This window comes from Aulonocara sp. 'chitande type north' Nkhata Bay, linkage group LG14, assembly GCF_057382095.1.
Source record: "Aulonocara sp. 'chitande type north' Nkhata Bay isolate Kocher_YH1m ecotype deep benthic linkage group LG14, A_spYH_male_GT1.1, whole genome shotgun sequence".
Classification (NCBI taxonomy): Eukaryota; Metazoa; Chordata; class Actinopteri; order Cichliformes; family Cichlidae; genus Aulonocara; species Aulonocara sp. 'chitande type north' Nkhata Bay.
The window spans coordinates 27801893-27821573 of record NC_141357.1 but is presented as its reverse complement, the minus strand read 5'-3'; the positions used below and the strand labels follow the sequence as shown (position 1 = coordinate 27821573).

General features: G+C 39.0%; 1 protein-coding gene across 3 annotated transcripts in view; it reads left to right on the top strand.

Annotated features, from left to right (window-relative positions):
• The first annotated feature begins 5341 nt into the window (after positions 1-5341).
• Positions 5342-19681, top strand: part of cadm1b (cell adhesion molecule 1b) — a 161565-nt gene continuing 147225 nt past the window's right edge. For 2 of the 3 annotated variants that reach the window (XM_086261872.1, XM_086261870.1), the window contains exon 1: positions 5342-5479. In XM_086261872.1, coding sequence (XP_086117998.1) covers positions 5404-5479 — 76 coding nt within the window. In that variant the 5' untranslated portion in view covers positions 5342-5403. The remainder of the gene's footprint in view (positions 5480-19681) is intronic. The other variant, XM_086261871.1, reaches the window with a different exon arrangement.

Genomic DNA, 19681 nt, shown 5'->3' with positions numbered 1-19681 from the left:
GGACCCTGAGTGGAAGCCTTGTCTTTAATCAAAGACATTAGGCTTTGCAAGGAGCTTTCTGTGAGTTCACTTAAAGCGCTAATATGATCAAACAGTTATTTCTTCAACAGCAGTCGGTGAAATCCAAATTGCCAGCGGAGCAGATAACGTAATCGATGGGATCTCCCTTCTTAAATCCACTTGAAATCCTTTTGTAGCTATATAAACAAGAAATAAAAACAAAGATATGTTCTTTCAACTGAAAAAAGTGTCCTTTTTTTTTAAACTAATGGTCTGCTGTTTTAAGCTGAGTCAAGGGTTGGACTCTGGAGAATTTCTTCTTCTGCAGAGAGAGGTTACAAGATAATAACCTTTGCCTTTCTTCAAATCATTTGCAATTTAAGAAGTGTTTGGATGTTTCTAAGCCATATTATTGTCTCTTTGATTTCAGTAATTGAAAAATGAAATTATTTTGATGTGTGAAAGCATAGTCTTAGAATCTAATTTGTGTATCCAATAGGATTACAGATGATTGCTGCATGCTCTGTCAAGGTTAAAGCATTTTATTGGATTTTCGGAGGTCTGATTCTTGCTCTTTAGTTGGTCTTTAGTGTGTATTTTGCACTGTAGTGACTGGAACTGTAGCACAGGGCTGGGGAAAATACTGACTTGATTGGCTTTGGATAGAGCATATAATGAACTTTAAGTTTACCTTTGGGTGCTATAGGATAGTAGCACAGACTTGAACCTATGTTTGCTGTAGTTTCTCCAAATGTCGATGCCGCCACGCTATAATTGAGCATATGCATGAAATCACTGATCTGGATTACTGGAGATACAAGCTTAGTTTGGGGGATTTTTGTTACTAACTAATATGTGAATGTGTCCTAATCCTCATGCTATTTAGAGGAAATGAAGTAATGTCCTCCAACTGACTGCCTGAGCCTGGTAAAACGTTAATCTATTTATACAATTAAGTACAGCGTAGTCTGTTTTGTAAACATTTAAATTTCCTTGGTTTTGCTGTAATGACCAAATTTCATGTGGTTTCTGATGGCTAAAAATGCACCTATACATCTGTGTTAATGTGATGTAATCACTTGCATTGTATAATCAGTTTGACTTTGATTTAGATGTGGAAAATTAGAGGCATGATATTCTTCATTAACAGCAGGTAGCCACAAGCCGTTTGGCTCCCAGCAGAAATAGACAGTTTGATGCTAATGAGCCTCGATCTGCATTACTCTGTTCAGTCTACTGTATGTGGGTATTTTCAGCCAAGTGCTCTAGCTGTGCTAATAATTCCAGTAAAGCGCAACTAGCAATACATCATGAAACCAAAGAGCTTTGCTCTGTTTTTCCCCTGTTATTCACATATATTATTTGTAGTTGTTTGAAAACAACGCTCTCTACGGCTAGCATCTGTGTTGTAATTGTTGCACAAAAGCAATCCCCATTGAGTTGCTTCTTTTTGTGATTATGAGCCTGTCTACTACCAATAATCATGATAAAATGATTGTAGGATAATGTTCTATGCCAGGGATAAATAAACAGTTTAAATGTCTTCAATCCAATTTACAAGGAAATGACTTTCAACAGCTTGTAGGATATAACATTTATTAGGGCCCTTAGGCAGTTTTTCAGCCAGGGGTGCTTTTTACTGGAGGGGATCCTTCTGCAGTAACCAGGGGGTGCATAGAAAGGTTTATTAGCTCAGATTTTTTTTTAAATAAAGAAAAAAAGATGACATATTGTTTTGAAAAGATCCAGATGCAGTCAGCTGTAACACCATGGCTTCAGTTTTGTGGAAACAAGTGAGCAGGTTTAAAAGAACTTGAAACTGTTAGGACGTTAGTAATATGGAAAATTTCAACTAAATCTTGTTCTGCTGAATTAAATTAAAGCAACAGATGCTGCAAGTCTCCTTGGAAAATGTACGCGAGCTTGGAGAAATCGACCTAAATGATATGAAAACGTAATGTACAGATTCATAATTTACTGTCTAAACGATATTTGGGACAAGAGTAAGGAAGGTAGCAAAAGTAAGGTATGTGTAATATGTCGTATTAAATAGACAATATCTGGCAAAACAAATAGAGAATAAAGCAATAAGAGATCATTTCAAGCTCCAAAAAGGTTGAAGTAGCCAAACAAGTGCAGTGTGCAAGCCCCTGCAGTCTTTCAGAGTTCAGACTTATATAAATGAGACGAATGAAACAATATTTCTCTTCTACACATATATAGAGACAAGAGAGGCAAACTCGGGCCTACCCAGCCAACTTGACATACACTATATCCTGACAAATTTATTACCATTAAGCCTCTGCAAGGTACCACGTGACTCATGATTTATTACAATCACCTGCTGTATGTCTGTGGATGCAAAATTGCCTTTATCAGGCAGTGCATGCACCGGCTGATAACATGTGTAGCATGTGTGTAACAGTTTACCAGTTTTCTATATGGGAGAATGATGGCGGTCGTTACTGCATGCAGTTCATATTCAGCTACGGAGGTTTGAATGAAAGATGAATTCAGGCGCCTCGAAGAAACAAATGTATGGAATAGGGTGGTGGTGTTTTTGTTTACTGTAAAAAAGCAAAAAAAGCACAAATTACATTCAAAGGATTCATTATTAATGGAAGTAATTGCATCACAGTTCAATCTGGTCTTGCCTTTGACATTTACCTGTAGCAAGGATGACTTACAGGTGGTTACGTGTATATTAGCGTGACAAAAAACCAGACAGGAAACCAATTGAGCGCACATGTTTCATCCCTCAAAGGCATAAAGAATTGATGACCTGATATATTTGGAGTATCATTTCCTGTAATAATTTGCTATGGGGGGATAAAAAAAAAGAAAGAAATTAAAATTTGCACTAATCCTGTCCTCGGTTATAAATGCTGTTGTGCTAAAATAAGTTTAAAGACATGCAAATGTGAATTTTGGGTGAATAATAGGTCAGAAGAGAGTCTTGCAAACATGCATTTCCTCGAGCATGATTACAGTCCATTACTCTTCCCGTGTTCTATCCCGCTGCGTTACGCATCATACAACTGTAGAGTCCCCTACAGTATGTGCTAACGGTGTGAGGAAAACACATACGTGTGAATGCTCACATACACGTATATGGCCTGAGCATAAGAAAACCTACATTTCATTTCAATAAACCATGTTCTGGCTCAGCCATTCAGGGTCACTTACAAGGGTCTGATTCAATTATTCCTCCTTTCACAACAGGAGGAAAACATTTTCATGGTGAATGGTTTTGCCTAAATAGATTACCATCTCAAATAATTCAATTTCCGTTAATTTGATTGATTTCATACCAGGGGGAAAAAGAAATCTTAATTTAAAACCATTGCATTTCTAATCAAACATTAACTGAAAAAGAGGCCTGGGTGAAAATCTTTTATTACCAGTTTCTCCACTAATTTAAATAGAAAATGCTGATGGCGGCCCAATTAAATGGCTCCACCACTATTCGGCCCACATCCAAGATCTCAAAAATAAACTGCTTAACAGTTTGTGCATGACCGTTTGTCTTGTAACACACACAACACACACTCATACACACACACACACACACACACACACACACACACACACACACACACACACACACACACACACTCATATACCAACGTACACACATAGCAGGGAGAATCTATGGTTAGCCATTACTACAGAGGATCCAGATCAAGCAGTTCAGTCATCTGATCCATTCCCATTTATTATTCATCCTGCTCGGGGAGACAGAAACGCTGGGCTTCTCTTCCTAGAGAGACCCTGGAACCCCATCTATTCTCGTGAGCAAAGGAAATGCCATGCAGTAGTCGAGTGAATCACAGAGACAGGAAAAGAGACAGAAAGGGAGAGAAAACAAAAGTTGGAGGTGTGGGTTATTGTGGTGCACATGAAGTCGAAAGGACCATGAGGCATGCTGCAAATCAAATTATAACCAATGGATGGGGCTGGGGTCTGTAAAAAATATGAAATTTTGACTTATTGAGGATGCCTCAACCAGGTGCACTTTGCAGACTGGTTCCCACCAATACTATGCTGTCAGAAAGTAAAGCAGCCTGGCCAGTGCTGTGAGGAGAAAACACCTTGTGGAGACATTGTGTGAGTGGCAGGCAGAACTGGCAAGCTGCCACAGATAATAACATCTGAAATAAATTTGATGTGTGGAATTCAATCTGTAGTGATAGGGACGGCTGCAGCATTAGAGTGAAGTTCTAAATGCTATCTACTCATCCATGGAATGAGGACTGACACGCAGTCTCAGAGAATAGATTGTGCAATTAGCAGCCTTTGTGCTGTTTTGACACAATGAAAAAGGGAAATGAGATTCAACGTCGTCATGCACAGTTCTCTGTAGCGCTGTGATTCCCACAAGATCGTCCACATGTACCATGTTTCAGGTGAGAATAACTTGAGGGACTTGAAACATTAGGAGGTATGATATAAAAAAAGAAAAAAAGTATAGAGCAGGAGAACAACAGAGGGTTCAGGTGGTCACACTTATTAATAATCTACAATATTACATTTCCATTCAAATTTTTTAAATGATCACCTCTGATGTGATTTCTGACATGTTTTCTCCTCATTTCGAGGAGCACGCCACCACTGCCACAACCAAAGGATGCAATACACAAGTTAAAGAAAAGGGGGCGCTCTTTGAGTAGGCATTAAGCAAAACCTCTGAGAACAGCGTTTCACCAAACTTTACTAATTATTCCTTTAATTAAACAGGCTGTTGCGGTCCTTTTAACACACGTGTTATTGAACACACACACAAACACAGACGAACTGTTAAAACCTGTGGATACATTATAACCCATGTATACGTGTTGCTCCTTTAGGTTATTGATGCGCATCGTAAATATAAGAATACACAATTCAATTACCAAATATTACTCTCATTGGACTAACTGCTGCGTAAAAATAAGAAACTAAACGCTTCTTCTACCTCAGAGTTATTTGTGCGTCAGCTATAAAGCCAAAGCGCAGCGAGCTGGGGACAGGCTGGTTTCACTCACATGAACTAAAAAGCTATAACCATAAAATAAAATTACTATAATATTCCTATAAAGTGTCTGTGGTTCTCGGTGGTGAAATCACCACACCTCCCTGCATGTTTTTTACACTTCCCGTGGAATTACTGTAATATTCTTTCAATATTCCTGCTGGGCTTTCGGGTGATTCCCTGTTTGTTTTACATTTCTGTAAAGTCTCCAGGTATTACTGTAATATTCCTATAGTGTTTTATAGGCCTGCATGTCATTGCAACACAACGCAGTCCAATATCATAGCGGGCTCCCTGCTTGAGCCCTCCCTCCGCCTCTCATGTGTCTACATTTTCATCCCATGGCCGTCTCTAGGTGATTTAGCGCCGCCAGTCTCAAGCAGGTGTCCAACATGGCGATCACGGGAAGCGGATCTCTCGCAATTTCTTTCTTTGTTTTCGTGATTTCAGCAGCGTTTCTTCCGAAAGGTACGTGTTTTCGTAGGTGTATGTATGTTTTTATTTTGGTGGGGCTTCTCGTGTGTGTCCGTACCTAATGCAGAAATAGCCCTTCCACAGCAAAAGCCCGAGGAGTACCGGGAGAAGTTGTGGTGCGTTTGCGCTCTAGATGCGCACAAGCTTCCCCTCCAAATCTCAGCATCACTTTCTATTTCTCCGATAGTGCCGTCGACTCCAAATTACTCACGCCGTTTCTCGAGACTGTTGGGCTGCTTATCGTGTGGGCTTATTTTAGCGCTGATTAAAAGGGGTGCTGTCCTGAGTTTTTCACTGCAGCACAGCTACAGATAGGACTGCTAGAAAAAAGTATTCTCAGCGCTGCACAGTTAGGACAGGCGGAGATAAAGTATCGCCAGAGATAATCGAGTGAAGTGGTCGTACAGTATTTTGACCCAGGGCAAGTACAAGGCAATTGCTCACTGAAACGTGGTCGACTCTTGTGCCTTGAGAGAGAGGATAGAGAGAGCACGGCTGGAGTGCGCTCGTATCGAGTGCGCTCGTATCCTTTGCTTATACCGCATAACCCTCCACAGTCCCAACTCATCTCTGTGTCTACAAATCTCCCAAGTCTGGGCTTCAGGTGCGCTTTGGAGGAAAAACACGCATTGCAGCTCTAGTCTCGCACATTGTCCTCTGGCCGCACAACTGCAGCCGCTGCTGACCGTGTGTGTTCCCGGTCCGCAGTCTTCACTTTTCCCCTCAGTGAGTGACGCTGGGAAATGTAAATCTGTTATGTCTTTGTTACTCTTGTTTTTTCACAGCGTAACTGCACGAACCAGGGCTAACTAAATGTGCGTGGCTATTGCAGTGCTCAGTCCCATCATTTCCCCGTTATTCCACCGCGTTTGCATCAGAGTTGCATGCGTCAGTGTTTTTTTTCCCCTGGAAAACGTATCCGCTGACAATGTGACGCATGTGAAGCGGTTAAAATGTCAGCTTGGAGCCACTTTAAATCCCTCCCAGAGGTAGGATGGACATGTTGTGCTGTGCATGTTGTTAAAATGGCAAGCAACAGTTGCAGTGACAGGTTTACACTTGAAGATTACTTGAGCGACCCCCCCCCCCTTTTTTTTAGCAGTTTATTTTATTTTATTTATTTTTTTAGAAATTGCAGGCACATTGTACAACAGTGGCATCTGCAGCACACATCAACAGGTCTGCAGAAACTAATCACTGCATGCCTGTGCTTGCCCGAGTGGTAAAGAGTGTTCCCAAAATGAGGTTACTAGTCAAAGGAAGTTTTAGACATTGCGTTTTTTTCCAGTTCACTGCTTGTGAGACTTTCATTTCACAGTTGTTGAATTTATTATAGTCTGTGTTGAATAGCGGTTAAATGACATTTACAGCATTGTCTGGCGTCTCCTTGTCACATTAATTTAATTAACCTCTCAGTTGAATAAAATAATGCATCGTGAATGTGAAACAACCCCAAGCTCGGCACGCTGAGAGCTGCAGCGTTACAGGAAACTCGTGTGACCTCTTCTTTCAGGTAATAATCCCCAAGCGAGAAAGGGTTGGATGTGACCCTAGTTTATTCAGCCTCTGGCTGTCCATGTGTGAGTGCTGGGCGCAAAAGAAAAAAGGCCCAAACTCTGTGTGTGCAGTGGGGAAACTTTTCTTTTTACAGCTTTCAAATTTTTCTTTGTAAACGATCCAGAATGTGTGGATTTGAACTAGTGAGACGAGAATAGTTTCACTAACTTGATGTTTCCTAGCACAAAATGTGCATAGTGATAGGTGAAAAGGGAAGCACTGATAATGCTAAAGAGCTTCTCAGCATCCTGTTATGAAATGCCCAGACTTTGCATTTCACCAAAGTATCTGTTTAGCAGTATTTCTCTGCCTGCGTCTCCTGGGGCTCGGCCTGTTGTAGCAGATCAGATGGTTGAATTTCAGAAGGTCGCATAATCCCACTTATTGCCAGTTTAAAGTCATTCGTCAGGACTGAGTGATGGTGAAGTGGATCAATACGAGCTGTCATGAAGCCTCAACGCGCTGCTGAAGGAAAGGGTCTGGGAGAAACAAAAGGAAACATACAGTTGTTACGGTACTCTCGGTTGCCAGTTGGCATGTGACCCAGTGAGTGATTGAAGACGTTTGTCTGTGGCTCCTTGTGGTGGGGTTTGGCTTTGAAACAGATCCTACTGAAATCTGCTAACGGTGTGCTGCTTTTCCCTCAATTTCTGTTTGTCTCTTCGGATTCTGGAGGGTGGCAGTGTTTTAGTTCTTCAGTCATCATACGAATGTTGAGCTCCCCACTTTTTTCCGCTAGTGTGTGCCAGTGGTGCAAGCTGGGGCCTCGAAGAAGTACATTCATATTTGACTTTGCATATTTTTGTTGAGCCCTACAGGATCAAATATCAAAAAATGAATAAAAATATCCTCTTTTAACTTGTTTCCTGCACAGTGTAATGTTTCCCTGCATTTTACTAATTTTGAACATTTTACCATTGCAGTTAGACAACAGTAAAATGTTATTCATATATGCATTTACTTTTTTTGAATATATATGTAGTATATAAATCCAGCTCATTATTTCCTTTTAGGGTTTTGTATTTAGCAAATAATTCTGTGAAGTAACTACAAATACCAAATAACTGGCTTAATAAAAAGCTAAAATTTGTACTTAGGTACTACCTGACTGACTGCCAGAGTATCTAGATCAATAGTCCACGAGTCTTCCAAAGCCCAAGGTAACCCGATCAAACTGCATTATTTGGCTGACTAAAAGTCTAAGGCTTGAAGATGTGCAGTTTAGTTTCACAAAAGACGAAGAAAAGCCTCAAATTCCCCAGTGAAGCTTGGCATTAGTTCTCAAAAATCGCCTCAAACAATTACTTTATTACCAAAGTAGATGCAGATTAATTTTGTGCGAATCCACAAATCGATTAATTGAGTAACTGTTTCAGCTCCCAGTTCATTAGTGCCATTTATGTAGCAAACTGAAGTGGCCTTCTTTTGACTATCTCTATAAAATAGCACTTACAGTACAGTACAGTGTTTCGGGATAAATGTAATACGGCACTTAATGGCTCATTGATATGTGCCCGCTTGCAAAGTATTTCATGGCCTGTACGGTGAGATCACCACAGTACATCATTTGTAACAATAATATTCTCTTCTATTTAAAGAAATTGAATTTATTGCTCATTAAATTTACATTAAACTCTGCTTAATAAGCCTCACTCTAATTGCTGGATAATGCATGGCACTACTTTATGCGGTGGCAGCTAATCTTACTGTTGGAAAGCGAGCGGCTGGCAGAAAAATGGCAGGTGATGCATGTAAGAAATGTAGCCACTTGTAGGAGCTGCAACGATGAAAATCATATAGACTGGAGTTTTATTACTTCACTGAGGACATCACACTTCCAGGCTGCATCTTCCTACTGTATATGCTGTGTGAAAATGCAAAGATTGCAGGGGCTCATCTGTAAATCAAATGCAGTTAAAGCCATCTCTATCTAGTCTCTGCAAGGCAGAGTGTGTGAATGTGCACTCGCGATCAAACTTCACACTCTCTTTGAGCTTATAAAATGAATCTACGTGCAGAGGGTCCTTGTAGCTCAAGGCAAATGGGCAGATTTCACTTCAACACTTGTCCTTTCACGTCAGGTGTTGTTGTAAGCCAGCCAATATACACAGAGAAAGAAGGTGGTTATGGAGGTCCGTGTTGGGAAAAATTGAAAATCTCTTTCTATCCTTGACTTTATATTCCTTTCAATTTCTGAAAGACTCCAACGTCTCTTTAAAAGTATCTCCCTGGGTGCTGGGCATGAAGGTTTTTGTCCATACACTTTATAGCAGAACCTTTAAGTAAATGCTCTATCAGGTTGTTTTGTCAAGGTCACAGGAGGTAGTGCTGGAGACCTACATCACACTGAGTTGTGTAGTTATTATTACCAACACCCCCAACCAGCCTGCCACCAAAAAAAATAAAAAAAATAACTGTGGATCTTCTATGTAAGGAATTTATGTACAACTGAATGACAAACTGAGGCCGATCAAAAATGTGTCTGTCTGTCTGTGTTGAAATGTAGTAAACAGTCAATTAGGAGAAACAGACAGATGACAGGTTCTTTCATGATTGTGGGGACAGAAGCCTCCATTCACAGTGCTGTGGTAATGAGCAGGAGTGCTGATGTCTCTGCTTATGAATATGACATTGTTCTCTCTGTTCCCTGGATCTGGGAGACCTCACTCTATTGGCTGCGATGCTTAGACGCTGACAATCAGGACCACAGTGACAAAAAAAAAAAGTAAATGCAAAGATTTTGTTTTGAAAGGGGCATAGAGTGCACATTAGTGTGGGTGATGGAGCAATTACAAGCCACCATTAAGGCCGTGGAGCAGTCAAAGCACAGCACTTTGGAAATGAAGAACTCCAGTGGGTAGAAACCCTCCATAACCGTTAAAGTAATAAAAAAGAAACAATAAACAAACAATGAAAAAACCTCCACAAAACACGATTGATTGCTTGCTAAAGTTAGGTTTGGGTTGGTGGTGTCAGTATGACTATTCATTTTGCCAAATACAACTTCACAGATGCCAGTAACGGTGTAATAGATTCACTTTGACACCTTTAAACCTTCTCTGAATTTACCGCAGTGCAATATGATTCAATCTAAAACAGTGGCAATGCTAATATCTACTGCGATCGCTACTTGACATTAACTGGTTGCTGTTGTGCTTTCTAATATATCCTTCTCACCTTGAATGAGATGCTTATTCAATTACAGCGATTCTACCGTGTCATAGCTAAACATCTACTGCACATGGCTTTGGGTAGCCAAGGAGGGGTGGTTTGTTGTTGTACAGTTGCAACTGCACGCCACTCTTTGTTGAATATACATTTGAAGATTTGGCAGTAATTTTATGTAAATTCACATTTTTTTGGCTCTCTCTGATGCAAAGACGTTTAATATCAAATGAATAGGAAGACCACATGAAATAAATTACAAATGCTCAAATTAATAAATACTGAGAAATCTTATTACTGTATATAGCCATGAGAAACAAATTCTACAAAAACTCTGAAACATGATAAAAGATATTGGACTGTGTTGACATTTAGTTTTTTATTTTTCTGCATAAACATGATTTTATTTTATTAAAAAAATTATTGTCGCTCAAATGTTCCTCTCTTATAGCTGCATTGTTGGTTGCTCTTTAGCTGCTAAATGCTCAAATACGTTCATCAGGTAGTCTCTGACTGTGTCTGTCTGCGTTTTGATCTCGAATGTTGATCTTTTGAGAGGTGAGAGCCAACCAAAACAGTCACTTTGTGGGCTGTACAGCTCAAAAATGAGGTGAAACTCGCTCTTAACCTCGGTATGGTTGAGGGTTGTGCAGCATTATAAAAATTACGAGTTTGTAACATGACATGCAATCGACTGGCCATCATGGCATTTCACATTTTGCACCCACCAAGCTAAGCTGGGTCCTCCTGCATTTGTCCTCTTGCTGGATTTTGACAGATTCTGGGGAGACGTTTCACATTATCAGAAATTACACAGATCAGATGGACCCAAAGGGCCATTCTGCAAAATTTGTCCACTCATCCATGTGTCATATTCAATATCTGAGTTGTGATTCTCACAAAATATTAGATGATGTATTTCATTTCAGTGTTAAACCATCAAAAATTGCACTGCTTGAACCAAACGGGGATCAAAATAGGCAAGGATTTTCCTATTGATGATTATCCAGGTCGTCAATGCTTTTTCTTATGGGCAACCCAAATTATTTAAATAATATTTTAACAAATTGTGTTGTCTTTAGATTAGTCATGGCAAAAAGGACTGAACAAAGAGAGAACCTCGAGGGTGGATGGCACAGATGATAACTCACAACATTAGGACTAAATAACAGTTGATGAATGTGGAGGAGAAAGGACTTTTTCTCTTAGAGTAGACTGCATCCCTAATCAATAAATTCAGTTATCGAGTTCCCTCTAATCCACTGCTGGAATAAGAATGAAAAAGGTTCCAATTTAACTTATAAAAGAGGAGATTTTGTTTGATCTGCTAAGAAAAATGACCCGGATTCAGTTTATCATTACGTTTCCACATTTGGAAATATTGCCCACCCCCCCTCCTTGGACCGGTTTTATCCACTTTGCCCACTGTGGCTTGATGGCAGGTTATTTAGAAGTCTGAAGGCAGGAATTTCTCTTCCCCTGGCAGAGCTTAGTTGCATTTCAGACATCAGGAATGGAGCAGCTCCTTTCTTTCTCCTCTCGTGGCTTGTTTGGGTGGATCTGAGCCTGATAAAATAACCAGTGTGTGCTCAGAGTCCAGTGTAAACAGCAGCATACAAGTGGGAGTGATGCAGCGCTGCTTTACAAAATCAAAAATACAACTATTCCTCAGTGCCGGCAGAATGCAAACATTTCACTAATCAATAAATCCTACTCTTCTAATAGAAAGACAATTGTTGCAGCTATCACACTTTATTCTGAGAATATAGTGAAATTGGAAAAATCAAAGATTGTCAGCTCGTGCATATCCAGTAACATATTAAGACAAGGATGGCTCTTGCCTTGCACCCTCCTGTGGAATCAGTCCCTGCTTTTCTTGTTGGCACGCTCCGAATGAATTTATTCAAGCTTGATGAAATGTTGTTCCCTTACACTGGGACAACATTAGAATACCTTAGTACTTTAAGTTTTGTTTTAACACTGCAACCATTGCACCTTAAAGCTTTCCTAATTTGATTTACTCAGTGATGTCATCTGGAAAGAACAAACATGTATTAAAGAAATCAGACATATTCCCAGAATATGATTTATTCTGAGAACATATAGTCCAAAATTATGCCTCTTTTTAAATTTAATGCTGCTTTCCCAACTGTTTTTGAAAATGGTTTAGCTATTCGATAAAATGTTACAAAGCAGAAGAAAGCAAAAAATCATCTCTTTTGAAAAGCATGAAAAACAGTATTTTTTCAATGATTTATTCATTTAACTGATGAAAAAACATCTAACATATACCCCTGATATACGTTAGATGTTGACGATGTGTAGCTGACTTGATTTTAATGGTCTGTTTGCTGATTGAACATTGTTGCTGTATTGCACTTGGTGACAGTGATAAATATTTGTAATATTTGTTGGCCTTATTTATGTATATGGAGCCTTAGTTTTCCATAAAGGCTAGAAAAACACATCAGCCAACACCTTTAAAGTTCACTGATTAACATATTGCAGGTTGTTTGTGTAATCCAGACCAAAAATCAACCCTGGACTGACGAGAGCAAGGCGACATTTTTAGACTCCAATGAGGTAGTACCACCCACAAAGGCATAGTTTGGTGCTTAAGCCTCTATAAAAATCAAACTGGTGATGTTACTTTAGATTAAAGTATTCAAGAAATTAGCCAATGAAATAGTGAACCATACAGAACATAGTAAGTAGATTTTGATATTTCTCGACAAAGCAAGGCTAGCTGTATCCCCGCTGTTTTTAAGTCGGTATGCAGATCTAGTCTCTATCGCTGCTGGGTATTAGTTTTTAAAAGATTTCCTTTGATTGAAGAGATACATCCTTTGACTGGACACATTAAGCAGCTCTAAACAGAAACATTTGTTCTGGGGTTGTAGGTTGGGTTAACATCGCTTACTTGGTGGAATATCATACATATTATTAGCCAGCCTTGACAGACTGGCTGTTGCCCCCAGAGTCTACTTGGATGGATGCACGGATAGATGGCTGCCCCCTTTAAATAAGTGATCTGAATTTAATATAATTAGGCATGTATATATATATTCAGATACACTTGGTTTAACCTGATGAAAGTAAGTCTGTAGTAGGGATAAAAATGTAAGAGCTAATCATCGTTGCAGAATCCATACAGTGAGTGCTGCTCAAGGTGAAATTCGGATGCTGTTTACTCAGAAGTGAGTTGTTGTCTGACAGGTTGGTGTTGCCAGCCTCTGGGGCATCATGCTCTTGAATTATCAGCGTGACGATAGACCCATCTTAATTACCCTCAGATACAGCACTATAATCTGTCATTGTCAGGCCGATCAAGACTGTGCAAACCAAGCACTAAGACTCATTCACCCAAACCAGAAGCCTATTGATTACTTTTCATACTTGAGTCATTGCACTGCGGCGAGACATGGGAGGCAATAGAGCTAATGGAAAGGGGAAACTCAAAGTCACATTGTTTACAGCTGAGATGACAGGTAAATGTATTTGAAAGGAAATATGGGCTTGATCCAATGGCTTCCAAATAACCGTCTGTTTGTAGCTAACAAGGAAATTTAACCCCGAGCCATTAAGCCATCAGCTGCCCTGAAGCTCAGATGGTGAGCTTAACGCATGGGAGCTTTTCTATTTCAGAATCAAATCCATGTCCAACGATTGAAAATAGAATTTGTGTTGTTTGAAAAGTTCTTCAAGCTGTTTCACACAATTAGTTTTAATTTCTCTTTGTGTGCAAATGATCGCATCAACAGCATCCTCAAAAATAAAGACTTTCTTAGTCTGCATACCAACTGTACTGAATATACTTTATCAGTATCGCTGCGCTGCAAAACCTGATTAAATTCATGTTGCACACTCGCTTTAAACAAAAAAGATTCTGTATGTGGTGCTAAAAAACATCTTATCATATCTAGTTACTTTTTATTCTTGGTAAATATTCCCTAAAATAAAATGATCTTAGCATAGCTTAAAGTTCTCAAAGACCCAGTATGTACTTGTTTCAGTCATACAGTACTTGAGGCACTTGAGTATATATACCATCACCAATCAATAAAATCCAAGAGGCCTAATATGTGGCCTAAGAGAATCCCACATATATACATGCACACTCTGGTTCCCAGATGATAGGACCTGGCAACCTTCTACCTCCCCTGCATATTTGCCAGCATTTGATAGCAGAGTGGGCAGCAGATGAAGAGTTTGTGGGGAACTCAGTTAGGGTATTACTATCCACCCACCAAAGTGCACACTATGTGGCCCAAACACAAGAGCACGACTGCTGCTTGTGAGACAGAGAGCGAGGGAGAAAGAAAGAGACACCGGGGAGTTTATTTTCCACTTGTCTTTGTCTGCAAACAGCAAATTTTTTCACCAAACACGTGGTGGAACAAAATAAAGCTGAGAAGAGATGATTAATTAGCATCTGGAAATACGCTGTTATGTTAGGCTCCCATTTAAAAATGCAACTAACAGAAAGAAATACCTTGTATCTGTTTTCTCTTGTTTTGTGACAGTGCTGGATTATAGCTGCTCTCCACATGCATGTTCATTTGAAAGAGTGCAGAGGTGTTGGTGTCGGCTATATGCAGGAAAACATGAAACTATACCGAGGCCATTGAAATGTAATAATAATGCATTAATGGAAAAATAAGTTAAATATCTCTGTTATTGGCAAACTGTTGGCACTATTCTACTAGATGAGGGACCTATGTTGGATGTCATGCTGCTGTGTTGCTCACTCCATAGTTCCCCTACCTCTGCAGTGGCTGTCAAATAAAGATAAAATATCAAAGCAATTAACTGAAAAATAAAAAGAAATGCCACTTAGTTTTTTTTGTTGTTTTTTGCTAATACTGACCTATGACTCATTTAAGCTTAAGAAAAGCCACCTAACTAAAAGGATGAACCAGTGTTGTGTCTGCACATAACAACTTATCAAAGTCTCATTTTTAAATTGTATCTTTAAGCCCTTCTCCCTAGCAGCCTGTCACAAAAACACTCATTTGTACCCGTTTCTTTAGTCGAATCTATGAAAAATGTCAAGGATAACACAGTTTGACAGGCAGAAAATAGTATTTTTGGAACAACAAGTTGATTCCTTAAGAGCTATTAACTGAAAACTTGCCATATGTCAACATGGTGTGCGGTGTGTTCTTAAAAAAATGGGACAAACTGGACAAGTATAGGACAAGAAAAAGAGGTGTCAGGCCTACAAAAACAATCTACAGGAGATGAGCAGTATCTCAAAGTCATGTCCTTGAGAAATAGGAAAAAGTCCAGCAAAGATGTGTCTCTCCATAAGACAGGTCTTAGTGATGAATACAAATTTGAATGCTTTGGTTAAAAAATGAAGTATACACATGGAGGTCAGGAGAGAGGTACACCAGTCAGGTCATGGTTTGGGGCTTCAGTTCAGTTAGTGATGTTGGGGATCTTATCAAAATATATGGAAGTATTATTATCTTTTTTTAAATATATACACTGCTGATTGTGTTTTAATGGACCAAACAAACTGACCAACGTGTTGAAGCCAAAGCCTCCAAAACATTTTACGAAATTTAATTGCATTAATTTAGATTTCAGTTTCTTTGTATTCTTGTAATGATTATTTAGTTTATGATTTTTTTTCATTCAGTATGTGGCTGTATGCTGTTTTCTGTTTTCCCAGTGGGGTCTACACCGTCTTGAGACTCCCTTAATGAACTGCGGGGCTTTAATGGAGCCAGAATGCATGTTTTTGCTTTATCATTATATGTTGATGTTTGTTTTGTTCTTGTGTTACTGCTTCCAAACCCTCTATAACTTTCCTATTAAAAGTGCAACTTATATTGCACAAAATAGTTTCAGAGCTTAAAAAAACAGGAACATGGATCTAAGCTGCATACCTTCATTAATGCTATTCATTTGTCAAGATAAGCCGATTCCACATGTCAGATTTTCACTCAAGTTAATTCTTTCATCTCTACTTTTTTCTTTGTTCCACCAGTGTACAAATTCTGGCAAAAATGGAAGAGCTGTTATATTTGCATATATAAATATATGCAAAGTGCACAGTCTTAATGCTTTGAATTTGTGATGAAGTTTTTTTGGGGGGGGTGGGAGTCTATTTGTGGGAGGGCACACCCACTGAATGTTTCCCTTTTCCATTACTAACAAGCAGAACTTTCATTTATTCAAATCCACAACAAATAACCCAAATTTCTATCCATGCTTGCCATTTACTGTTCTAAAGTTATAGCTTAACTCTTTACTTATTGAGAACCTATAGGATTAACCCTTGAACGTTATGGTTTCTGTCATATTTCACGTCCGCTTATATACAGCTACCCTTGCAAAATCTGGAAACTATCCTAATGGATGTCAACCCACATTTTTATTGACATATACTGAGGTTTCAAAACTCATCATTGAGGATACGGTGGAGGTCGTTAGGTGTCGTTTTTATGGGAGCAAGACGTCAATCATGTATTCCCTTTATTCTAAAGGTAGCCTTTTTGTTGTAATGTTTGCCTTTATATGTTTTAGTATGCACTACATAGTGTTCATTTTACATACTTTTATATGCCACTCGATAAACACATAAGAAGATGTATGGAGGCAACGGGACAGCTCAAAGGTAGAATAGCAAAGTGGCACATATTCGTACATTTTAGTGGCTGTTCTTGATCAGGAAGGACCTTTGTCTTTGTGGATGGCTTTGTAGCTTACAACCAGAACTCCATACTTTAGCAAGGTGAAGAAACAACAAAGTCTGCTTCTCACTTCAGTAATATTTGATTTCATGTTCTTTTGTGTAATCAGGTCTCATCTAGTTTTGAAACACTGTGAATTTAATTGGTCATTGTGAAATTTATGCCCTCTCTAAACCCGTTTCAATTGGTTTTGCATTCTTCAGAGAGGGAGAAGACATGCCAGTACTCATTAGTGGGGAGCTACTGTTTACAAAAAGGTTCAACACCTCTCTTGCGCTTAATTTGCCTTTATTTTTAAGTGTGTTAATGATCTAGTTTTTGGACAAGGCAGTAACTAGTAAAATATGTGGACACTGTAGCACACTGTGTGAACCTGTGTGTGCAGAAACTGAAGTTTAGTCTGTCTGTCATCTTGTCTATCAGTCATATTAGGATTTTGTTTTTCCTTGTAAGGATCAGTGTTGCTCCCTCTCTTGTGAGAGCTATCAGTCATTTCAATAGTTGCTCGGTAGCTGTGTGCACTTTACGGAAATGCTTTTTCCTTCCTTCCTGTGAACTCTGGGCTCTGTTTTCATCCGGGTGTGTGCCACAAAATTTTGCTGTCTTATTTTCTGATGGTACAGGGGTTCACAGGATCATTATTTGTGAGCCGTAAACAGGGTCATTACTGGAATTGTCACTTTGTGCTGCCACAAACACTTCCATTCCAGTTTGGCAATAGTGACTTAGCTGCTTGTAGACAGAACCAAATCTAACTAAATGTTCCTAAATAATGTGAAAAATTTAAACTACAAAAAATAAACTGCATTTTTGTTGTCCACCATTATTTGGTTTATATTATGTCAAATTGCATATTTAGTTCATGTTGGAAATTTGGGATTTTAACATCGCCTGTGGCACTTTATTTTGCTAGCTGCATTTTTTTCACTTGCGCATCCTTAAATTATAAATTTCCTCTTGGGAGAACCTCCTCTGAACTCTCTGGCATTGCCAAATTATACATCACTATGGGGAGAGGAATGCTTTTAAAGAGATGAGAGGAGCTCATGTGATTGACCCTGATTGTTATCAGCTGCTAACGCGCTCGCTGATAATGCATGATAATAGCTTATGTCTAATTCAGTCCTGTTTTTATGTGCAACAAGAAAAATGGCATTGATCTCAAAATTTCAGAGCTGAAATCACTAAAACTGTTTACAATTTGAGAGAAAATTCTGTGTTTATGTCAGACTCGGCTCATGAAAGAAGCTGTTTAATAAATATGTTTTCATCAGCATTTAGAAACCCATAACCAACGTAGTGTTTACAGGTACACTAGACCAGGAGTGCACAATTAATTTCCCCAAGGGACTACATGATAAACTGGGACTGTTGTGTAGGGCCATACCAATAAGCTTAAAAAAAAGACCAAATTAATAATGATCAGAACTGAAGTTAGGTTACTCGTCCAGTCCCAATTTGTCCTGTGACCCCTTAGGAAAATGAATTATCCATGCCTGCAATAGACCGTCCTCCATTGCTCTGTTGTCCTGAAAATGCAGTAATTTCTTGCAACGGTAGCCTACTGTTAGCAAGCATTACGGCTAAGGTTAGCTAGCTACCTGTAACTTAGCTCTACTTTAAGGTGGTGATGATTGGCACAGTAACTAGAAGTATACTTTTAAACCTGTGAAATTATTTTATTAAAAACAGAATTCAGCTTGTGTATCAAGCTTTACATGCAGTATAAGTCATGTGAAGTTTTGCAGACACATACCTGCCAACCATGTGATGTTAACTTGTCCGTGACTTTCTACAGTTATAGTGACAATGTACAGTCAAGTGATAACGCAGCAGCCCTACACGTCTGGAGGGTTTATTCTGTGTCCATTGAGTGAGCGCTTTCTGGAGGTTGTTGGTAGTTGCTGGGAAATTGATCACTGAAGCCCCAGTCACACAAAACTTTAGACCTGGCAATGACCTCTTGGCAATCACTGGCCATTTGGGAAAAATGTTTTCCAAACCTTCTTGCAATTGATTTGGCCACTAGTAGGTTGCTGCATTCACTCGTACTTTAGGTGGAACATGCTGTCTTCTCTACAGACATTTAGCAGGTACTCTCCGAGGGGTAGCGAAACTGTTAAAAGTGTGACACAAACTAGAAATGGAGACCATTTGCTTTAAGAGTAAAAGTTTGAAACATGTCATTTGCAGTGCTAAAGTGCATCTATTACTTTGAAAGGGAATGTTCTTCAGTTCTAATTTGCTTTGCATTTTTTCAAGTTTTATAGGCACAGCAAATGTTTGCACATAAGTTGGTGTCTTCCCTGCAAAGATCAGTTGATTTAGGCAGTTTCCTAGGGACCTAAGAATTCATAAGGAAGTTTATCGTGAATAGCCTTCTTTATAAATGACTGTCCAATCAATCGGGACTACATGTTTTTCACATACAACGTCTGGGTGTATCATGTCCAATATGACGGAAGACTCCCAAGCAATGTGCATATGAAACCACATGAGGAATATTCATTGATTATACTACTTCCACTTGATATGCAATTTAGCTACTTGCCCAATTGCTTTGGCAAATATATGTTATAGTTTTAAAGTTTAATTTAATTTCCATAACATGTAAAATTGCCAAATCAATTACTTTTAAGGTTTTGCTTTTTAAGTTGCACTCTTTTTAAAAAAAAACATCAACAGGATGCATCTCAGAAAAGAATATGAACAAAATATTTTTACAGCCTCTTTCTGTGGTCAAAACTTACCAAATGAAAAGTTTTGTTGTCAG